Source organism: Hemicordylus capensis, chromosome 2 (assembly GCF_027244095.1).
Source record: "Hemicordylus capensis ecotype Gifberg chromosome 2, rHemCap1.1.pri, whole genome shotgun sequence".
NCBI classification, from domain to species: domain Eukaryota; kingdom Metazoa; phylum Chordata; class Lepidosauria; order Squamata; family Cordylidae; genus Hemicordylus; species Hemicordylus capensis.
In genome coordinates, this window is record NC_069658.1 from 155,346,551 (window position 1) to 155,367,772 (window position 21,222).

The window sequence follows — 21,222 nt, forward strand, 5'->3', positions numbered from 1 at the left end:
GATGATACCAAACTCTTTTGGGTAGTGAAATCCAAAACTGATTGTGAGGAGCTCCAAAAGAATCTCTCCAAACTGGGTGAGTGGGTGACAAAGTGGCAGATGCAGTTCAATGTTGGCAAGTGTAAAGTGATGCACACTGGGATAAAACACCCCAACTCCAAGTATACGTTGATGGGATCTGAGTTGATGGGATCTGAACTGATCAGGAGAGGGATCTTGGGGTTGTGGTGGACAGCTCATTGAAAGTGTCGACTCAATGTGCAGCAGCTGTGAAGAAGACCAATTCCATGCTAGGGATCATTAGGAAGGGGTTTGAAAATAAAACTGCTAATATTATAATGCCATTATACAAAACTATGGTGCAGCCACACCTGAATATTGTGTACAATTGTGGTCATCACATCTTAAAAAAGAGCATTGTAGAACTAGAAAAGGTGCAGAAGAGGGCAACCAAGATGATTAGGGACCTAGATCACCTTTCTTAGGAGGCGAGGCTACAACACCTGGGGCTATTTAGTTTAGGGGGGGAAGACAACTGCGGGGAGACATGATAGAGGTCTATAAAATCATGCATAGTCAGAGGGCTATAGGCCACTTCCAGCCTCAGAGGCAGGATGCCCCTGAGTACCAGTTCCAGGGGAGTGACAGCAGGAGAGAGGGCATGCCCTCAACTCCTGCCAGTAGGCTTCCAGCGGCATCTGGTGGGCCACTGTGTGAAACAGGATGCTGCACGAGATGGGCTGCCTTGGGCCTGATCCAGCAGGGCTGTTTTTATGTTCTTATGCAAGTTCTAGAGTGAACCACAATAACCAGGATGCAACACAGCTCAGTTACAGTTGCTTCATCATGTTTCTTCAAACCACCACCACCCACGCACTCCTTTATTTCCCCATAAACTTATAGGACAGGAGAAGGAGGATTTTTTGCTCATTGTAGACACATCTGCTATGCATGCACCAGTTGCCAAAAGGCAGGCAGGCACTCACCCTTCAGCATGGCCAAGAGGTCAACGCTGGGATAGAGCTCTGCACACTGAGCCAGGTTCTCAAAACCTAGGGGGCACCAAGCCCGGGGCAGGCAACGGGTTCAGCTCCCAGCCAGCGGTGTCCCTAATGGCATCCACAGAAGTAAATACCTGCCATTGAAGACTATGTGGGGGAAGCAAGCAAGCATCGTACTTGAGGGACAACATTGCAGCAGGCAATACTTCCTCTCCCCATCCTCAAACTGAATTCAGCTTCTGGGTTGGGAGAAGAGGAAGTATTTTTACTGCTCAGAGCCTAAGGGCAGTTTGGGTGGACAAACCAGGTTTGCAAACACAGGCCTGGCTCTGTCCTTTGCTTTGCCCAAGGCAAATGCAGAGTGGGGGGAGAAGGGGAAAGAGAGAGAAGGAAGGACTGAAACCCTCCTCCCACGCCCTACCTTGCCCATGGCTTTCAGCTAGCCTGAGGTCACCATCTCCTAAAACCAGTTTACAAGGCATCTTTCTGACCAGCTGCCTTTAATTTTTCTTCTTAGGTAAAAGGAGACAAGACATAAAAGCAATGGAGAACAGAGTCGTCTTCACCTGTTTAGAAACTCTAAAGGAATTTTAAGATGAGTATTTTGCTTCCCCTGCAGTCATGTGGCTTCGCTAATTTGCATGAGTAATCTGGCACTATTAGCCTGATTGGCACCATCTGTAGTATACCCAATTCTTGCACACAGTGTTCTGGGTGGATCATGAGAGCCCATCTGTGAAGGGTTTGTTTTGCTTTACAGGGGGCCTACACAAGACCACTTGTCCTTGAAATGCATTCTTTGGCCATTGAGACAATCTACAAACGAAGCACAAGAGGATCTTCACCACTGATTAAATGCTAACCATTCATTTAATAATAATGGAAAGGCTCCCTTCTTCCCAGAAAGGCAGTGACAAGGAAGAAGAGAAAGAGCAGCAGCAGCCGCCGCCTACACTTGACTATGAATATTTTACATGCTGTTCAACCAGTTCACATAGGGGGGAAAATAAATAATAAACTCGTCGTGCCCTCTCCCTTTGGGCACTGGGCTGGCACAGACTGGACCCAGAGTGCAAGAGCAATCAGACAGGTAGTGGCGACAGCAGCAAGTAGGAGGTGGGCCCACTGAGGACATCTTGCCCCAAATCTGGAGTCAGCTCTGGTAGACGTCATACTCACTCATGCAAGCAGAGACATGTGCACAGGGCTCTTCAGCCTCCTCCTGTCTTTGGAAGATCCCCGCCTCTTATGCACCGTGGCATGGCCACACATGCCCTGTTGTGAGTTAAGGCCCAAGTAAGAGAACCAACAAGAGCAGCCTTTGTGCTTCAGCTCCCAAGGAGAAAGCAGCCGAGGTGCACATGGGGGGGGGTGTGGTGTTGGGGGGAGTCCTTGGGATCAGAGGCTATGCTGGAATGCAGACAGAAAGTGCCTGAGGGCTGGATTGAGGACCTGGGCTGCCAGCTGCCTATCCCTCCATTTGGGGGAGGTGGATATTGCAGTAAGCAGCAGGAGTGCTGTGGCAGAAGGCTGAGTATCTTCTACCGCCTTGGGAAGAGATCAAGGCAATGATCAGGCTGGCATCTGCCCTTCCTGCTGCTGCGTGTGTAGGAAGCTTAAGGCGGTTCGTGCATCCAGCCCAATGGAACTCCCCAGCCTTATTTGATGGAGCTGAGGTGTGACATGTTTGCTCTGGGTGTGGCACACTGGCAAAAACCTTTACTATCCCACAACCTGACAATTGGCTTGAGAGCAGAGAGATAGGAGAGGAGAGCTGGTCTTGGGGTAGCAAGCGTGACCCCTTAGCGAAGCAGGGTCCACCCTGATTGCATATGAATGGGAGAGTACATGTGTGAGCACTGTAAGATGTTCCCCTTAGAGGATGGAGCCACTCTGGGAAGGGTATCTGGGTTCTAGGTTCCCTCCCTGGCATCTCCAAGATAGGGCTGAGAGAGATTCCTGCCTGCAACCTTGCAGAAGCCACTGCCAGTCTGTGTAGACAATACTGAGCTAGATAGACCAATGGTCTGACTCAGTATATGGCAGCTTCCTATGTTCCTATGACACAGGGCCGACTGCCCTACACTTTCAGAGACTCAGGCGGTCAGTGGCCTCGGAGAGCTAGGAATCTTCAAGTTCCACTTCGCCGGTGTACACTCCTTTTTTGTAAGATAGACAACAAAAAACTCCCAAATGCTTCATAAAGTTTAAGTATCACCAACTGATACGGGCACAGTTTCCACTTTGCAAAGCAGGAGTTATTGGACAATTCCAAGTTCAGAGACCAAGTGGCCATCGTGCTGCCACTTTACCTTCAAGTACTTCTCCAATGCCGGGGGGCGGGGGGGAGAGAGAGTTCAGGAGAAAGCATGCCCATGTCAGGGAATCCCAGAGGCAGAACTGGTGGAGCTCAAGGGAGGGGCTTCCCCCACCCAAGTCTCGCAGGGATGTGCAATGGACACCAAAACAGCCACACAGAGGCGTTGTCACTGGCCCCAGCAGGGAGGTATGGTCTCTCTTGCAAGACAATGAGGCCTCACAGGATCCCGAGATCTTGGGATGGGATCTCGCAAGACTTGCACCAGCTGTCAGGAACTATATAATGGAAGACTGGCCAGTGATGAGGGGCCAGTTCTGGAGGAGGACTAGGAGCAGAAGGAGCCCTGGGACTCTGGCTGAGCAGTGGGGGTAGCTAAGCGAGGGCAGGGCTGGTGAATGTAAGAAGCCCTGCCCATAAGCCTGAAAAGCTCCCCCGGTGAGAAACTCTTAGAGGCCACCTCAACCCTTGGCGCACTGGAAAGCAGATGGCCATACTGACAGCCGGGGCCTGTACCAGTGTTCCTGCTAACAGGGATTCCCGGATGTTGACGACAACTCCCATAATCCCCAAAGAAAAGCCATTGCAGCTGGGGATTCTGGGAGTTGTCATCAACATCTGGCAACCCCTGTTAGTGGGAGCAATGGTCTGAACTACAAAAAAATAAAATTACAGTGCTTGGATTGGGGACCTCTATACATTTTCATGGGGGGGGGTTCAGCCTGAACCTATGGAGGTCACATCTGGCCTTAGCAAAAAAAATTAAATCAAGTCAAAGAGACCATTATATACTGTTAAATATACAAGGTTATCCTACAGTAAGATGGATATTGCTGCCTCATGCATATTCTGGAAGAGTAGACATGCTGGTGACCCCAACACCTAGAGACAGGTGGCACCTAGACTCAAAGTTCCCTCCCTAGAAAAGTTAATTTGACTCCTCTCCTCTGTTTCCAGTGGCAGACAATTTTATTCAGCTGGAATTATGGGGGGGGGGGTGCTTCCTGCTACTGATTTTAGCTGATCTCTTTTCTCCAGATGTTGTAGCTTTATTGCTTTGGTTATTTTTTTAGTCAGCTTGTGTGTTTTCAAGTAGAAAGGCAGGATATCAATATTCACATAGAAAACTAGCATGCTAAGGATAAGGCTAGACTAGAATATCTAACTGTCCACATGGAGGGAATTTCTTATATTAATCATTCAGTAGTGAGAGCCTCCACCTACGGAGGTGCAACTTAAGACACAGGTTTACCACTTCAGGGAGAACCAGGCAGAAAGCATACACTATTCTCAGTCCTGACCAACTCTGCAGACACTTGGACCGAGAAACCCTGTGCCATACAGAACTAGAGAAGAATCAGGAGTTCAGCTGAGCTTCTCGTGAACCGCCCTGCTGTATCCAGCATTTGGGTGACTGAAAATATGAAAGATTTAAAGAGATTGAAAATTTATAAGATTAGCTGGGAACAGTGTTCTCTTGAGGCCCACAAAACCATTGTCCAAATAAGGAGCTGGCCAAGGAGAAAAGGCTATTCTGTGCTCTAGTAAACCCTTGAACAGGAGCACACAAGCAATGTATGTAAATACAGGAAGCAGTGAAGCTGTTGGGTGAGTGTTTCCCTTGGGGACGGGTGGGTGGTGGAGGACAGAGGAGCAGAGAAACAGGAACAGCTAATTTGCCTACCGTGGGTGCTAAATGGTTTAGGAACTGCTTAAAGCAGATCTTCCACACATTCCACTGTGTACATCAACCCAAAAGCAAATCCCAGCAAGTTCAAAGGAACTTACACTCAAGTGCACTTGGAGTACTGCAGCCTCAGATCTGAATGGCAAAGCACTACATGCACGTTGCCATTTTACTCATATAATCCTTTCTGAGGCATGGGGAAAACAGACACTCCTTCAGTCCCTCATACAGTGAACAGAGAGGGCAGGCCTATACAAAACAGCGGGTCAAAAACTGTTTCTTGGATGGGGCCACTTTGGACTGCGGAGGAGTCACAAGTGTAGATGCTTCCTGTCAGTAGGAGAGAGACTGGAGTTTTGGGTGGTATACAAATATGTTAAAACAAACAAACCATAAATCTGTGTTCAGGGAAGACGCTAGACCAGAGTAGCACAGCTTCATCCTCCTGCAGATGCTGGCCTCCTATCATCCCAGACTATTGGCCACTATGGCTAGGGATTATGGGAGTTGGCATCCAAAAACAGCTGGAGGGCTGAAGTTGTGCAGCCCTGAGCTAGACTTTTCCCCTTAATGTGCTCATAATCTGCATGCAGAGGGCACCCAACCACAGAGTCCTCAACCAAGTGAATGCTGTTTGTGCAGACAAGCCAAGATCCAGTTCACCATTGGCTCATCACAGGGGTTGGGGAGCAAAAGCATGCCCTCCCTTATTATTGATCTCAGTATATTCAAAGGCTTGTGCCATTTTCTTTTCTCCAGTTTGTAAGGCTACACCACACAGTCTTCTATGGAGTGCCAGTGTTTCAGAAATCCATCCAAGGTAAGACATACTGACCTACTCCAGACCTGAAGTTACTGCTGGCAAGTCTGCATCACAAGAAACAGGGTACTAGCAACTAAAGAGAGAGGAATTGCCTTTTTTGTAAGTGAGAAAGCCAATACCAGTACCTGTTTAGATTAACAACTGAATGGTAAGATCCAGTTCAGAACAAGCAAGCAGTTCCTCACATTGCTTAATGCACAATTCATTCTAATCATTCCCTTATTAATTCCCACTGTTGAGCCAAGGCAATTTCACCCAGATGTTACATTTGTATAATGCAAAGTCAGATCTAGGTTTGCAAGTGCCTCCAGTGATTTCCCTACAGTTCAGTGGGTGGAGAAACATGGCTTTTTTCCAACACACATGTTTTTGGGTTTACCTCAGAGGAGATTAAAAAGTGTACACACACTTCCTCTCGATATCTTAAGAGAGAAGCATTGTAACATTATAGCAGCCCTTGTGAAGTCAAGGACATATCCTTGGACAGCTGCCAAATGTATCAGGAGGAAAATATGGGAACTCAATTTCTAGGAGGCCTGTGGACTCAAGAACGAAGATGACTCTCCGACTAAGAGAAATGGTAAGAGAGTGAAGTGGACCACCACTGATGCTGCCAAACAGCCTTAAAATAGGAGGGAGGGAGGGAGGGAGAGAGAGAGAGAACCAAGACAGATTATCTGCTAGTTTTTTCCCCCCCTGCATAGCACGACAACTGTCTCTTTCCATCCAGAGAAGCAGAAGTAAGTTGAAAAACCTCTCTTTTACTCTTAGTCTTGGACTTGAACCACTCCTTTAACCAGGTCCACACAAACTAAAACAAAGGCCATAAGTAGTCTCTGAGCACAGACAGTGCCTGCCACCCTCAGCATGGCTTACAGTAGTAGGACTTCCTTCCAAGGCAGTTGGCAGAGGGAGCCAACCAGTGCCAAATTCAGGCACAAGCTAAGCAAGCAACAGCTCAGGGCCTCACATTATGAGGGGCCTATGAATCCCCACAAATGACTCAATTTCAAGTTTTACATAATTGGTTGAAAAACAAAGGAGAAAGGGAAAACAATACTATTGACACAGACATTACCATTCTGACAAGACAAACATATACTTCTATGGCTACAGCGGGAAACGACTTGCCTAGCGAGCATGAGGTTGCCGGTTCAAATCCGCGCTGGTATGTTTCCCAGACTATGGGGAACACCTATATCAGGCGGCAGCGATATAGGAAGATGCTGAAAGGCATCGTCTCATACTGCGCGGGAGATGGCAATGGTAAACCCCTCCTGTATGCTACCAAAGACAACCACAGGGCTCTGTGGGCGCCAGGAGTCGACACCGACTCAACGGCACAACTTTACCTTTATGACTACGTAGTCATTTATCATCATTGAGTTGATAAATCTGTGCTGAAATAATTATGTCGAAATGTTATTAGACCAGTTTAGACCGACGCCCGCCATCATGGTTACAGGCAGTGTACACCTCTACAGACGAATGCTGCTGTAACTGTGCCCAGCGTGCGGGTGAGCAACATGCCAGGGCAGGACCTCTGACCATTTTGTAATCTTATGGGGCCTTTTAAATTTGACCTAGCTGAGGGCCTCAGCATGTCATAATCTGGCCCTGGGTCATACCCAGCCTCAGCCCTGGCACCAATCCCATTAAAACAAAACAAAAAATTAGGCAGGATTCACAGCTCCCTTAACAGCATTCAGAGTCTAAAAATACTTGTAAACTTTTGAATTGGTACAGACAGAGAAAAAACACTTCATATTTCTGTAATGCATTCCAAAGTTCAGAGCTCTTCATATAATCTTAATATTTCTTATAACTGACCCGACTTCTATTATCCTCCTACTGCAGATTCAGAAAGTGAGGCCCTTAGGCCAGCGAGTGTGGTTTGCTTAAGGCTCCTGAGCATGTTTCTAGTCAAGGATCCGTTTTCCTTCCCAGCTGGACAGCTATCTTATGCAGCTCAGCTGTTCCTCACACAAATCTAGCATTGCTCACATGAGCCACATAGCATTCCAGAAGGTTCAGCAATACACCATGGAGAGAAAGACCTTATAAAGCTCCTTTGACTTCTTCACTGGGCAAAATAATTCTGACAACCATGCCTCACATGGAGACGATTATCCCATCGTTATTTTGACTCAGTCCAGAATACCTACACCTCCTTGCAAACATCAGCCAGCTATGAAGAGAATAAGCAATGCTTTGGAATACCCTTCCCTGTGTAGGGGTGTGCACAAATGGTTTGTGCCAAAACGGTTCACCTCGAACCAGTGGCGGTCTGTCGGTTCGTGAACGAACCGAACCAGGCTCAGTTTGGGTGACCCAGGTTCAGCATAATAAGGGGGCCTCGTGAGTGAGTCAGCAAGCGAGCTACGTTGCATGGCTGGCATGGCTGCCGGCACCACTGCTCGCCCTCCCAATGGCCCCAAGCAGCACGCTCCCCACTTTGACCGAGCTGCTTGCTTGGTGGCGACTTGGTATAGTGGTTAGAGTTCTGGACTAGGACCGGGGAGACCCGAGTTCAAATTCCCATTCAGCCATTAACTAGCTGGGTGACTCTGGGCCAGTCACTTCTCTCCCAGCCTAACCTACTTCACAGGGTTGTTGTGAAAGAGACACTCAAGTATGTAGTACACTGCTCTGGGCTCCTTGGAGGAAGAGCGGAATATAAATGTAATAATAATAATAATAATAATAATAATAATAATAATAATAATATTCATCACGTCCACTCATGCGTGGCCACACCATTTGTGTGGACACGAGAGCGGCGGCGAGCAGCAGTGCTGGCAGGTGCACCAACCAGGTAAGCAGCTTCCTTACTGGCTAGCTAGCCCTGCCCAGCCACCCCTTACCCCTGGAAGGGTCCCTCACCCCCCCCCATACTTATAAAGAGGATTCCTCACTGGATTCCCCTTTACAAGTACATCCCCTGAACCAGATTCAGTTTGGGCGGACACGGAACCAGGCCAGTTTGAATCCGCTTTGGATTCGAACTGAACCAGCCAAACTGCTCCGTGCACACTCGTAATTCTACGTAGCTCTGTGCACAGCGTCACCTTTGGAAGAACCCTCTTTGGTTTCCAAACAGTATATGACTCACCTTCAGCAAGAGGAAGTGCCACTGCTGTCGGGATCTCCCCCACTTTCCCGATCTGAGCACAGGCTCCAGGAGGGGGAGGGAGTGTATGCTCCGAGGCATTTCCAGACACAGCACCACCAGCCTTGAAGGGGTTCACTTTGGGCTTGGGAGCAACAACGGGCGCAAACTTTTTCTGAGGGCTATAGAAACTTGGAGTGGAGATGTTGATACTGACTGTTGAGGTCATCCGGGTTCCTGGGGTACCAGGGGAGGCCATCTTGCTGCAGAGTGGCTCAGCACCTAAAGAGAGAAACATGCCATCAGACAAAATCAAGCATTGGGGGAAAGTGGAGGCAGCACAGGCTCTTGTGCCAGAAGAGGGGGCAGGCTACTACCATATGGAGGGCATTTAAAGTGGGGAGGGGAGGACAGAGGGGAAACCATCAAAACGGGGCAAAGACAACCAGAATGCAAAGAGCAAGTATTAAAGTGCCAGATCCAAAAAGACTCTTTAGGGCAGCTACAGCAAAAGAGCAGCCAGGCCTCAACTTCTCCACTGGAGAAGAGAGAAGCTGCACTTTGGGGAACGGGGGAAAGGAGAGAGAGAGGGAATTGAACAGACAGGAGACACCAAGTTCACAGCACAGAAGACAGTGGAGAGGAGAAGGAGGAGGAGGAGGAGAAGCCTGGGAGTGAATTCAGCAATTGCACATATCTTATTTTTAAAATACAGATAAAAGTGGGGGGGGGAGCCAGCTTCGCAGGAACTGCCCAACTCAGCAGCATTCCTTTCTGATTTAAAGCGGGGGGCGGGGGCTAAGTTCCATAGAGCTTTCAGCATGGCTACCCTTTGCCCCCACAATCACCCCCCCTGTCTCTTCAATAACTCTCTGCCTGCCCCCCTCTGCTTCCTGTTACCTCAAGGCCCTTGGCCCCGGCCAGTCAACAGAGAGGCGCAGACAGCTGCAGCAGAAGCAGAACAAAAGGAAAGCGGGCAGATTCCATGGTGGTGTCATCTGCAAAGGAGCCCCCTGGCATTCCTCTCTCTCTCTCACACACACACACACAGCCCGCCCTCCTCTCCAACAGGCAGCAGCAGCTCTGTCCTGCTGGTCCTTCCTGTCACTGTGGCCAGAGACGGGGCGTTCCTGCACAGCATCTCCTCCTGCTCCCCCGCCCACCCCACTCCGCCAGCAGGAAGCAGCTCCTAGACCCAGCCAGCCTCCCTGACACGTTCCTGGAGTCACACGCCTCCTTTCCCAGCCCAAGCTCCACAGACGCTGCCCTAAAGCCCGCCCATCCCGCTGTTGGTCTTTTTGCTGGCAAGAGCGGAGGGAAAGCACAGGAAGCAGGGCTCTCCGGAGCGAGGGAGCGCGTGGAGCACATTAGCCCAGCCACAACCCTGACAAGGGCATCTTACTGGAGGAGCAGCCAGCTCGGGGAGAACCAACCAATCATTCCCAGATTTTCACAAATTGTTAAAAGGCTAGTGTTACAAGAACAGGGTTGTGTTTTTAAAAAAAATTTAAACGAGCCCTGCTAGATACAAGACTTTATTAACAGCTGAAAAATTACAGCAGTATGTACACATGCATCTTTAAAGGCAAGCACATCAACATGCAAATGTTTTTAATGGTAATAATTTAGAATGTTAGGTTTTGACGGTCACCAACATCATTCAGAACTCAGACTTGCTAGAAAGCCAGCCCTGCCCTCCCCACACCTTTAAAATCTACAGTTTATTGATCACAAAAAGGCTATACTAAGATTCAGAGAGCAGCCCACTCTCAACAAGACAATCCTCGTGACATCCTCTTAAGATGCTACCTCCCAAATAATAAGAGATCACCTCCCACAGTAGGATTAGGGAGAGATGCTAGCTATGCCACCACATCCCACCCCAACCAAATTAATCTAGACCAAGTTCCCAAGTTTTGATTGAGCCAGATTAGTTTCCCAACCAGACCCCGTTGCCAGACAGCCTCTTCCCTCACTCCTCCTCTCTGAACTCTCTGGCGTCTAGTAGAAAGCAAGGTGAAACGACGCCTGGACAATGGTTCCAGGAAGGGAAACTGGCCTCTCTTTTGAGCCAGCGTGGTGTAGTGGTTAGAGTGCTGGACTACGACTGGGGAGAGCCGAGTTCAAATCCACATTCAGCCATGAGACTAGCTGGGTGACTCTGGGCCAGTCACCCAGCCCCTGGTGGCGCAGTGGTAAAACGGCCGCCCTGTAACCAGAAGGTTGCAAGTTCGATCCTGACCAGGGGCTCAAGGTTGACTCAGCCTTCCATCCTTCCGAGGTTGGTAAAATGAGTACCCAGAATGTTGGGGGGCCATATGCTAAATCATTGTAAACCGCTTAGAGAGCTTCCAGCTATAGAGCGGTATATAAATGTAAGTGCTATTGCTATTGCTATTGCTATTCTCTCTCAGCCGAACCTACTTCACAGGGTTGTTGTGAAAGAGAAACTTAAGTATGTAGTACAGCGCTCAGGGCTCCTTGGAGGAAGAGCAGGATATAAAATGTTAAATAATAATAATAATAATCCATCAGCCAATTACAAAAAGCAGCTTTACTGGGAACAGCCTATATTCTGCGACGATATCTATAACCATTGACAATAAAATTCAGCCATCCCAGGTCCTTGGGAAGGACTCGATGTCTGGATAAAACAAACCAGTCAATAACACCTGTCTGACTGTGTAAACAAGAAATAATAGTAATAATTTTGTTCAAACAGCTGTGTCACACAAGTCCTGAATCAGTGCAGAAGCTAAAGGTGTTACACACACACCCCAAATCCTGTGCATTCTTAATGAAGCCAAAGTTCCTGATATAGCAAAAAGTCTTTAAAGACTACCCATGAGAAAGAGGGAAAGTATACCCTGGAACATAACCAAGGTCAAGTCCCAAACCAGTTGCACAGATCTGACACAACAGAGGCCATTTGTTCTAGGCGCCACCTGAGCAGCAGGCTACTACCACACTCAAGCCTTCTCCAAACTCCAGAGCCTAATAAAACCATCCCTTTGCCCCTTTTATTTTTTTTGCCTTCTCCCAGTTCTGGAACCCTGCAGAGGAAGTGCCCGTTTTAAAAAGCCTTTTCTCCTAGATGTGTGTGTGGTTTCCAAGAGGATTCAATGAGAGCACTTTGCCGAAGCCCTGTCGTGGGAGGTTGGTGGCCCATGCTGCCTTTTACTGCCCAGAGGTCTGCCTGGCCACCTGTACCCACCTGTGTACTCCAATCCTCCCCCCCCCCCCGGCCCATGCTGAATCACTGGACTAAGCTGGAACACAAGGTGCAGAATTGCTGGGGTGAGCTGAGACGGCTGTCCTTGTGCATTCCTTCCAGGGGCCTGCCCTGGACACACTTCTCTGCACAGGCCTGCCACTTGCTAAAACCTGTGGCTGGATGCCCGAGAGAGTCCTCTGGGCATCACAGTGAAATCCCTGAGCCACTGAGGCCAGGCTGCCCCCCACGCTTGCCATGGGCTAACTCCTGTTCCCCACCTGCCTTGGCCATCCAGCACTCCCCTTTCTTAGCTATGGGGACACCATGTGCCACAGGCCTTGGAGTCCCGTGCCAAGCTAGCACCCTGCTGCCTCTCCTTGCCTGCTGCTTTGATAGGACCACTTGTGGGTAGGACCCCTCAATCTTCCCTAGTGGAAAAGTCACCCTTTGCGGGGGGGGGGAGAGAATAATGATCAAAACATCCGGTTGAGGACAGGTATCAAAGCTGCTCTCGGTTCTCTGTCTTCCCCTCTGTCCCTTTCTTCCCCACTTTCCAGCCACATTTCAATACCAGCCAACAACCAGGCTATTAGAGCCTTCACTCCCTTGTTCTTCCCCACCCCCGCTCCTTATCTCATCCTGGGAATTACCTGCACTCCCTGTGCAACTCTGACTGTACCAAGGTTGCCAAGCACATTACACACTGTGCTTCTGCAATGTACAAGTAAATGTCATCTCTCTTTTCAAAAGCCTTGCCTCCGAGTCTGTTGCACCTCTGGGGTACCTCAGTGTTGCCCAGCCTCTGTCTAGATCAGGCCTGCTCAACTTGGACCCCATCCCCAGCTGTTTTTGGACTACAACTCCCATAATCCCCTGCCACAGTGGCCAACAGCCAGGGATTATGGGAGTTGTAGGCCAACATTTGCAGCAGGGCCAAAGCTGAACAGGCCTGGTCTACACTATGGTCTATTTGTTATTCATGTTTGCAATGTCAGTTTTGAGCAAATTCCTCCAAGTTAGCCCCAAAGCACCAGTGCGCACATATGTAGCATACATGTGTGAGAGCAGGGCTACCATACATCCATATCCACCCACACCCACCAGAGTGTCCTGTAATTGCACTAGGCTCCCAATATAATGCAAGGCCCTGCCTCGTGTGCTCCAAGGCCTCCAGCACAGGATTAATGACATCACCCGTGCCACACCCAAAGCCCCAGTACACACATGGAGGCCATTCCAAAGCCTGGAGTAGATTGCAGAATCCACTGATGATTCCACAGTCCTCTCCTGTGTTTGACAAACTGGAACTCAATGCAGAGTCTGCCAGATCTTTTCAAGGTGAATCCTGGCAGTTTGTGCCAATGTCCAAGAAATATATTAGATGAAGTTGTTCCCACACTAGACTTCCACTCACCATCCTCATCATGGCGAGCATCCCATCACCTGCTGAGGTGGTGACTAGAGGAGTCCAAACCTTCCTCTCTTTAGCTGGGAACTGGGAAGGCGGAGGACCCGCATTAGGGGTAGGTGAGCTGGACGGTCGTTCAGGGCACTTATCCGAGTGTACCATCTGCAATGAGCGAGGGAGAAAGTGGAAGATGACAGAAGAAGCGGCAGAAGGTCCATGAGAGTTCAGTGGAATCTTGGAACAGAGCAGTAGCAACAGCAAAGCAGCAAATTACTGAGAGGTGGTTCTGGACTGGGGAAACCCTGGAACAGTGGCAGGGCCTGTTACCCTACTAAATTTTGAAATGCTGCACACAAGCCACACAACTTGGCAATACTGATAAGCTATTTGGAGGGAGGAGACTAAAGGCACTCCTTGCCCAGGGCAATATTGACCCCAGGGCTGGCCCTGGGATCCTCATCTCCTACTGCTCCAAGCTGGAGAGAAAGGCTAGAGCTGGCTGTGGCACTCATGGCATGGCTTCCACTCAGGCGCGTAACAACGATCGGGCAAGGGGAGACAGTTGTCTGGGGGCCCCACTGCCTGGAGGGGCACCCCAGGGGCACCTCATGTGACTCCCCATTGCCCCCTGCCCAGCCCCAAGGCCCCTCAGCCACTTGCCCTCTTCGCCGTCTCTCCAGCTTGTTCTCCTGGCCGAAATCGAAGCAGCAGGCAAGCGGCAAAGAGCTCCTTTTCTCCCGCCTCTCAGCTGATTGGTGGGTGGGCGGGGCTTCCAGGGAGGCCTCCGTGTAGGCCGCAGTGAAGCCTGAACTCGAGTAGGGCCCAAGCCAGCCAGGAAGGAGGAGGCAGCCAGAGTGGCCACCCCTGCTCTCTGCAGCAGAAGACCCCTTGCTGCCCTGCTTAACCCAGACCAGCATTTGCCAGGTAGAGTGTGAACTCCTTTTTGTGGTTACCTTTCCCGCCCCCCCCCCCAATATATAGGGATCTGCTTGCCATAGGGCTTGGATATGGGGGGGGGGACCGAGAAGTCTCTGAATATTTATTTTGAAACAGCTTGGAAAATTTGCTGACTTAAAAAAAACTATCTAAAAAGTCCTATAAGTGGCTTGTTTCATGGCAGAAAATTGCAAAAACTTCTGGAACAGTATTTTATTAATTTTATTTATTCATTCATTCATTTATAAATGCACTTATGTTCAAGTTGTTTTGCAACCCAGAAGGTCTGAGTGAGAACTCTGAAGCATGTCTTGTGCTTTTATTTTATTTTATTTTTCTTGTGTGTGAACTGCTCCCCAATAACTTGCAGGGACTTCAGGGTAAATCTGGCCAACATGTGAATGCAGCACCTCCATTCCAGAGGAGATGTGTCTTAAAGGGCTTTAAAAGCCTCCTGTGAAAAACCTCCTGCAATCAAATTTGACTGAATTTGTTCAGAATTCTGAGAAAACAAACATAGGTTCACCCTGCATGGTTGAAAGTCTCCTTTGCTAATCTGCAGCGAGGGGCCCATTTTAATAATTCATCTTTCTAGTGTGTTCTAGGCATTAAAAGTAATACAAATGTATAGTACTCAATGTATATCACTATATATTGTGATGTGTGTGTGTGTATTCAGTGAAATGTATTTGCAGGCAGCATACTTATTTTGGAATATCAGACTTAAATCCTTGGGGGCCTGGGGTGTGCGGAGACCCTGGACTTTGGGGGGGGGGGCATTTTAAAATCTTGTCTCTGGGCCCACTGCAACCTTGCTACGCCCCTGCTTCCACTCACCACCATAAGAGGGCGGAGCTACCCTCTGGCTCCCAAGTTTGAAGCTGGAGGGAATGGGGACTGCCCCTGTCGTTGCACTGGGTTCTGTAGGCCCCTCCACAGCCCAATTGCAGGGACATGCCCCGGCACAATTGGTAGCGCCAATGCTGTGTATGCTCACCCGGGATTAAGCCCCAATGAACACAGCGAGGCTGACTTCAAAATAAACATGCATGGAGTTGCACCAAAGAGGGGTAGCGTTCCAACTGACCACAAATTTTGGCTTTGCTACCAAGGCCAGCCAAAATGTGTGGAACCCTGCCAATGGAGTTTTATGACTCAGGAGTCTCACCACCAAGCTTTTCCCTCCTCCCCGCCTCCACCAGCTTCTTTACCAGAGCCAAGATTTTGGTTGCTTCTTAACTCAAACAAAGGATGGCAGAATTGGATTATATAAACTTGAAGAGCACACAGAGACAGAGGCTGGGCAGTCAGCTTCCCCATAAAGATACTGGTGTCATAGCATGAGCAGCTGTTGTCCTCTAAAAGACCCCAGGACAACCTCCCTTCTCACATGCTCTCAGCAGCTTCCCACTCACAGCTGCCCTGCTCATCTTATCCCTCAGTTGCCTTACCAGTGACCTTGCACCCCAAGACAAGTCAACTCCACCTCTTGCAACTTGCAATCAGCCCCTGAAGCGAAGCTTGAAATAACAACGCTGTTGGCTGATGAAAAAGGAGACGAATGTGGTTGAAGATTCCAGGCACAGTAGCCACAAACAAACCCTGCAACTCAACTCAAAACACATGCACCATACAACAGACAGCTGAGAACCAACACAGAGCCAGGCTCCAAAGTTCATCTGGGCGAAGAACAGGCAGGCACCATCAACCAGGCAGGCCCAAACGCGTAATCAAGCCTGCCCTCAGAGAAGACGTTCCCCATATACTGTTGCAAAACACCAGAAGGCTCCAGGACAGCTCTGGCTCCATCTCAGGTTGCAGCTATTTGGGAGGGCAGACAATTCAAGAACAATGAGTACCCCATGCTTTCGAGTGAACTAGAAATTAAAACTCCAGGTCATGCCCATTGAGAAGGGGGCGGGGCGGCGGGTGGATTTAGCAAGACACATGTTCTAGGGAATTGCTAGTTTTAACTGTCTTGGTTTGGGAGGTGCTTCCTCTAATGAACTTGTCCCCCTCTCCTAGTGCATGAAGATCAAGAGAAGCACTTCAGATCTCTTTGCTATCAGAGACAAATGACAGCTACAAGGAGCAGAGCCTTCTCTGTGGTGGTGCTTTCTTTATGGAATTCCATAGGTCTGACAAGCTCATGGTCCACTAGGATTTCCACAGGTAACTGTAACCCTGCAATTCATCTCTTGCGGATTTATGTATACACTCCATTCCAGTGCTGAGCCGATCTTTCTACTTACATACTAGTCTTCTGTAAGCAAGGTGGACAGAGAAGTCAGAAATGCAATCTTAATATCTGAAATGATACAGCCCGGACAAATAATCAAATTTATCACTCAACTCTGCTGATCTTCTGACACACAGAGCAGACCACAATAATGGTTGATGTGCAGCCATTAGTGGGTCACAAGTTGTGCGAACCTGCCCAGAAACAGACACTGAACTGGACAAGTCAGCCCAGGTACGCGGTGCATATTCTTATTAAGCAACTTAATATTTGCTGTCTATTAAGACGACGACAGCAACTCAATTTGCCTACACTTCCTGAATTGAGCAGGTCAGTTACGCAAACTGCCCACCATTCTAGCTCTTGAGTCATAGCCCACAAACTACTACTACAAGTAGGGAAGTGAAACTAGTAAGGCCAAACAGAGGTCCTGGCTTTAAAATGGGAGCTTATGGTCTGTGGCTCAACTCTGGGCCACACCCCTTCCTGCAGCTGTGTGATGTTAGGGTCCAGTTCCTTTGCAGGCTAAACTAGCACCCATCGAATCTATGCAAGGAGAAGGGCTGCTGGTTTTCTGCCACAATTTCTGCAGCAGCAGGCTAGTCACCTTCCACTGGTGTGTGTGTGTGTGTGTGTGTGTGTGTGTGTGTGTGTGTGTGTGTGTGTGAAATATAACGCCTAGGTTGCTTTTATACTGTGGGCATAACAGAGCTTTAAGGAGAAAATCACAAAGCAAACTGTCAACACCATAAACTATTCTACCGAAATACAAGAACAGAGTAAATATTGATGACTTTTATCTTGATTTATTACTGACTAAATTTGATAGTATGAGTACTAACTCTGTGGCCAAGTTTTGCTACGTTGCATGTAAGTTGCGTACTACTATTTTATGATGTTTTATTCTCTTTTTCCTTTTTGCTTGTGTTTGTCCTGGTCATTGATCGAAATAAAGCTTGTAATTATTTTGTGAGGGCTGCAGGAGAGGAGTCCAGGTCCTTTTCCTACTATGAGTGACCTCACTGGTTGACTTTTAAACAGAGGACCTTTTAAGCCTGCAACAAAACAGGATGGGTTAGCATCTATGTCACGTAACAAAAGCCAAATAATTATTTTGCTGGATCAAGAATAACTGTTTTAAACCATTCTGTTTACAAAAGGCCAGCTGGGTGCTATGAGAAGTAGCTCATAAGCAGGGTATGAAAGTGATGCCCTAGTATTGAGAGATATACTGTCTCTGAACACAGAGGCTCTGTTTTATTGACTTGGCAGTTTCAGAAGTTGGAGAAACAAGCTGCACAATTCCCTTTGAAACATTCACTTCCTCCCCCATCAGGAAGAGAGCTGGTCTTGAGGTAGCAGCAAGCATAACTTGTCCCCTTAGCTAAGCAGGGTCTGCCCTGGTTGCATATGAATGGGAGACTTGATGTGTGAGCACTGTCAGATATGCCCCTGAGGGGATGGAGCTGTTCTGGGAAGAGCATGTAGGTTCCAAGTTCCCTCCCTGGCATCTCCAAAATAGGACAAGATTTATTTATTTTTAATAGGACAAGATTTTTTTTTATTGAACCAACAAACTACCAAAGCATACAGTACGTTGCCAAAACACAATTATATACAAAGTGGTTGTTTGTACATGATATATCTACAAAGATTTACACACAAGGATTTGGAAACCCACAAGGTTATGAAGTATATGCAGGTAGTACTGTAACTCAGGGGTGGGGGATTTCAAGGCACATCAGGTAATTGGGGGGGTGGGGGTTTACATCCGAAGTCCATTTCCACAATTTGTCCCATTGCTGTTTAGAAGAGATACTCTTGTCTTTTTGCACATAACCATACAAACTTCTCCAGAAGAGATTTACTGTCTCATCTGCATGAACCTCTTGGTCGCGACTTCCCTCCCTATTCCTATGCAGGAGCACTGCATAAATGACATACAGGTTTACTAACCTGATTACGAGAAGGGGAACGTTCCAATTCCCTAGTATGGGGGCACCCGTTCCGTCCCATTTCCTTGAAGGTTTCTTTCTGGGACCTAGAAAGGAGGTTCTATCGCTCAAACCCGAGGTTAGTTCTTCCCAAGTCTGTTTTTCCAAATCAGGCCACTCCAACAGCTTGCTTACTCCCTGCCACACACTTTTGGCTACCACACACTCTTTTAAGAAATGTGAGTGGGTTTCCCTGAATGTTTTGCCTAGCTCACTAGCTTTCTGTTTGCAGGTGATTTTAGGGCACTCTTGCTGGTCCTCTGGGAGCCATGGCTTAGCCGCATTAAGTGGTAGTACTTGATGGTATAAGCTGAGAGAGATTCCTGCCTGCAACCTTGGAGAAGCCGCTGCCAGTCTGTGTAGACAATACTGAGTTAGAGGGACCTATGGTCTGACTCAGTATACGGCAGCTTCCTATGTTCATATGTTCCAAGTTACTGCTGGCTAATCTTGCACCATTTTCTTCCTTGGCACAAAAGGGGGTGAGGGTGGGGGATTGCAAAGCTCCGGCAAAAAAAGTACTTTCCTGGGACTAAGCTAGAGAGGAGGTGGCAGAAGCAAGAGTGAGCTCTGCAATCGGCCTAGCATTTTTTCACAAGCAGGTCATACACACATCCCTTTATTCCTTTCCACTGCAAGAAAAGAGAAAATCACGCCTCTCTCCTCCCCTTGCCCCACGACAAGAAGTGGACTAGCAGACTGAGCAAGCAGCAGCTCCAAGCCTCTTCTTGGGGAGGCCACAGGAGGAGCAACGCAACAGTTGCCTTCTCACAAGGACTTGCAGATTCTTTCCGCTACCTCAAGGCATACATCTGGGGAAATGCTCGGGGGTGGGGGCGGCCCAGACACACACACCCACCACAGCTTGTTTGAGCTCAGAGCAGCCAACAACTCCCAGTCCGCATCTCAGCTTTCACCAACTGCCAGCCCTTTACAAGAGAAAGGAGGAGACTGCTGGAAGTCTTTCCTTTAAACGGGGTTGGGTTGGGTTTGCGAGGCAAGCGAGAGGACGGCGGCGCACCGCGGTTTGTCAAGGCGTCCCCAAGGCGGACGCGCTCTCAGGGAGCATCGCCTCCTTCTGCCACCCAACGGAGAACTTGCAGGCAGCCCAGTCAAAAAGAGGAAGCCCCGCCGAGTGGGGATACACGGATTCCCCAGTCAGCGGGCTCGTTCGCAGCCTTTTGCTCTTGTCTTTTTTAAGGTCCCTCGAGAGCTGCAGTGCTGGACACACACACACACACTCACCTGGGAGGGAGTCCTACTGAACTCGGCCGGGGCTCACTCACGAGCAAGCACACGGAGGGGCACGCCACGATTGGGTGGCTCGCCAACTTGGCCCAGAAGAGACTGCCGCCAGCCAGGGCAAGGAACCAACTCGTGCCAAGGGCGGCGCGTGGGGATCCGGGGGGTGGGGAGGGTTCCCTCCATTCCGACCCAAGCCGGGGATTCCAGCTTTCTTCAAACTGGGGGTGGAGTTGTAACAAGCCGGCTTCCTCCCAAGGCGAAGCTGTTCTCTGGGGGAGGGAGGTGGAAAGGCGCAGACTTACCGTTGGGGTGTTCCAGAGGTGGCGGCAACAGCAGCCTCCGAGAGCGGAGGAAAGCAAGGCTTCTCTTAGGGAGGGACTAACTGAGAAGCGTGCTGCGGCGGTGGCGGCTTCTCTCCAGAGGCGGTGGATCGCAGCCCCTAGCGACTCCTCCCAGCGGCCAGGAGGGCTTTGCCTGCCTGGCCCGCGCACAACTTTCTGAGCTGACTCGTTTGCCAACCAAGAGGGGTGTTGGACGAGACCAGAGGGGGCGGAGAGTAGGGGAGGGGAAAGAGAAGCTGTTGTAGCCCCAACACTTCCTAGCTGATCGCTTGGCTTTTGCTTTTTTTTTTTTTTTTTAAGCGGGGGGGGGGGAGGCCTCGCCCTGCCCAAGCTGTTTGACCATAAAAGGAGAGAGGCTGCTCTGAACGAACAGCTGAGCTCACTCATCGGGGAATGTGGCAATTGAGGGGAGGCCGGCGACGCAGGAGGAGGCGCTGGGGCGGCAGGCAGGCTTCCGCTCTTGCAAAAAGTCTGTCTCGCGGCCAGTCCTCGCAGGACGCTGTGCATATTTACTCTAGAGTAATTCCCATTGCGACGCGGCTTCCTCCTCAGTAACTGTGTGCAGCGCCATCCTCCTCGTTGGGTTTAATCAAAAGTAATGCCGCAGAGTTCGGTGGACTTAAGATCGCAGCCCGATCCTCTGCACGTTTTCTCAGAAAAACAAGGCTCGCGTGGAGTTCTGGGGGAATGGGCCTTGTCTACCCACATGAACATAAGACTGCGACTTTATAGCCGCAAAGCATGCACGTTTCCTCGGAAGGTTCTGCCGAATTCAGTGGGACTTCTACTCCCGAGTAAATACGGGGCAGAGGATTCCAGCCTGGTGTTTATTCAGAAATGCCCAACTGAGTTCTTTTAGGGCTTGTTACTTCCAAGTAAGATTGCTATTTTAGAGTCCCAAGTCTTCC

At 49.2% G+C, this 21,222-nt stretch overlaps 1 protein-coding gene and 1 long non-coding RNA gene across 8 annotated transcripts in view; one reads left to right on the forward strand and one right to left on the reverse strand.

Annotated features, from left to right (window-relative positions):
- ZYX (zyxin) overlaps positions 1-20,615 on the reverse strand; it is a 33,230-nt gene extending 12,615 nt beyond the window's left edge. For 2 of the 7 annotated variants that reach the window (XM_053301950.1, XM_053301944.1), the window contains exons 1-2: positions 20,276-20,615; positions 8,941-9,219 (exon numbers count right to left, since the gene is read on the reverse strand). In XM_053301950.1, the coding sequence (XP_053157925.1) occupies positions 8,941-9,196 (256 nt within the window). In that variant the 5' untranslated portion in view covers positions 9,197-9,219; positions 20,276-20,615. Of the gene's footprint in view, positions 1-8,940; positions 9,220-9,837; positions 10,199-13,565; positions 14,058-14,219; positions 14,280-19,973; positions 20,154-20,275 lie in introns of those variants that run through there. The other 5 variants (XM_053301951.1, XM_053301947.1, XM_053301948.1 and 2 more) reach the window with 5 other exon arrangements.
- LOC128347394 (uncharacterized) lies at positions 14,352-17,715 on the forward strand. The gene is made up of 2 exons (XR_008317548.1): positions 14,352-14,483; positions 16,521-17,715. It is a non-coding gene; the product is annotated as an uncharacterized LOC128347394 (long non-coding RNA).
- Positions 20,616-21,222: the final 607 nt, after the last annotated feature.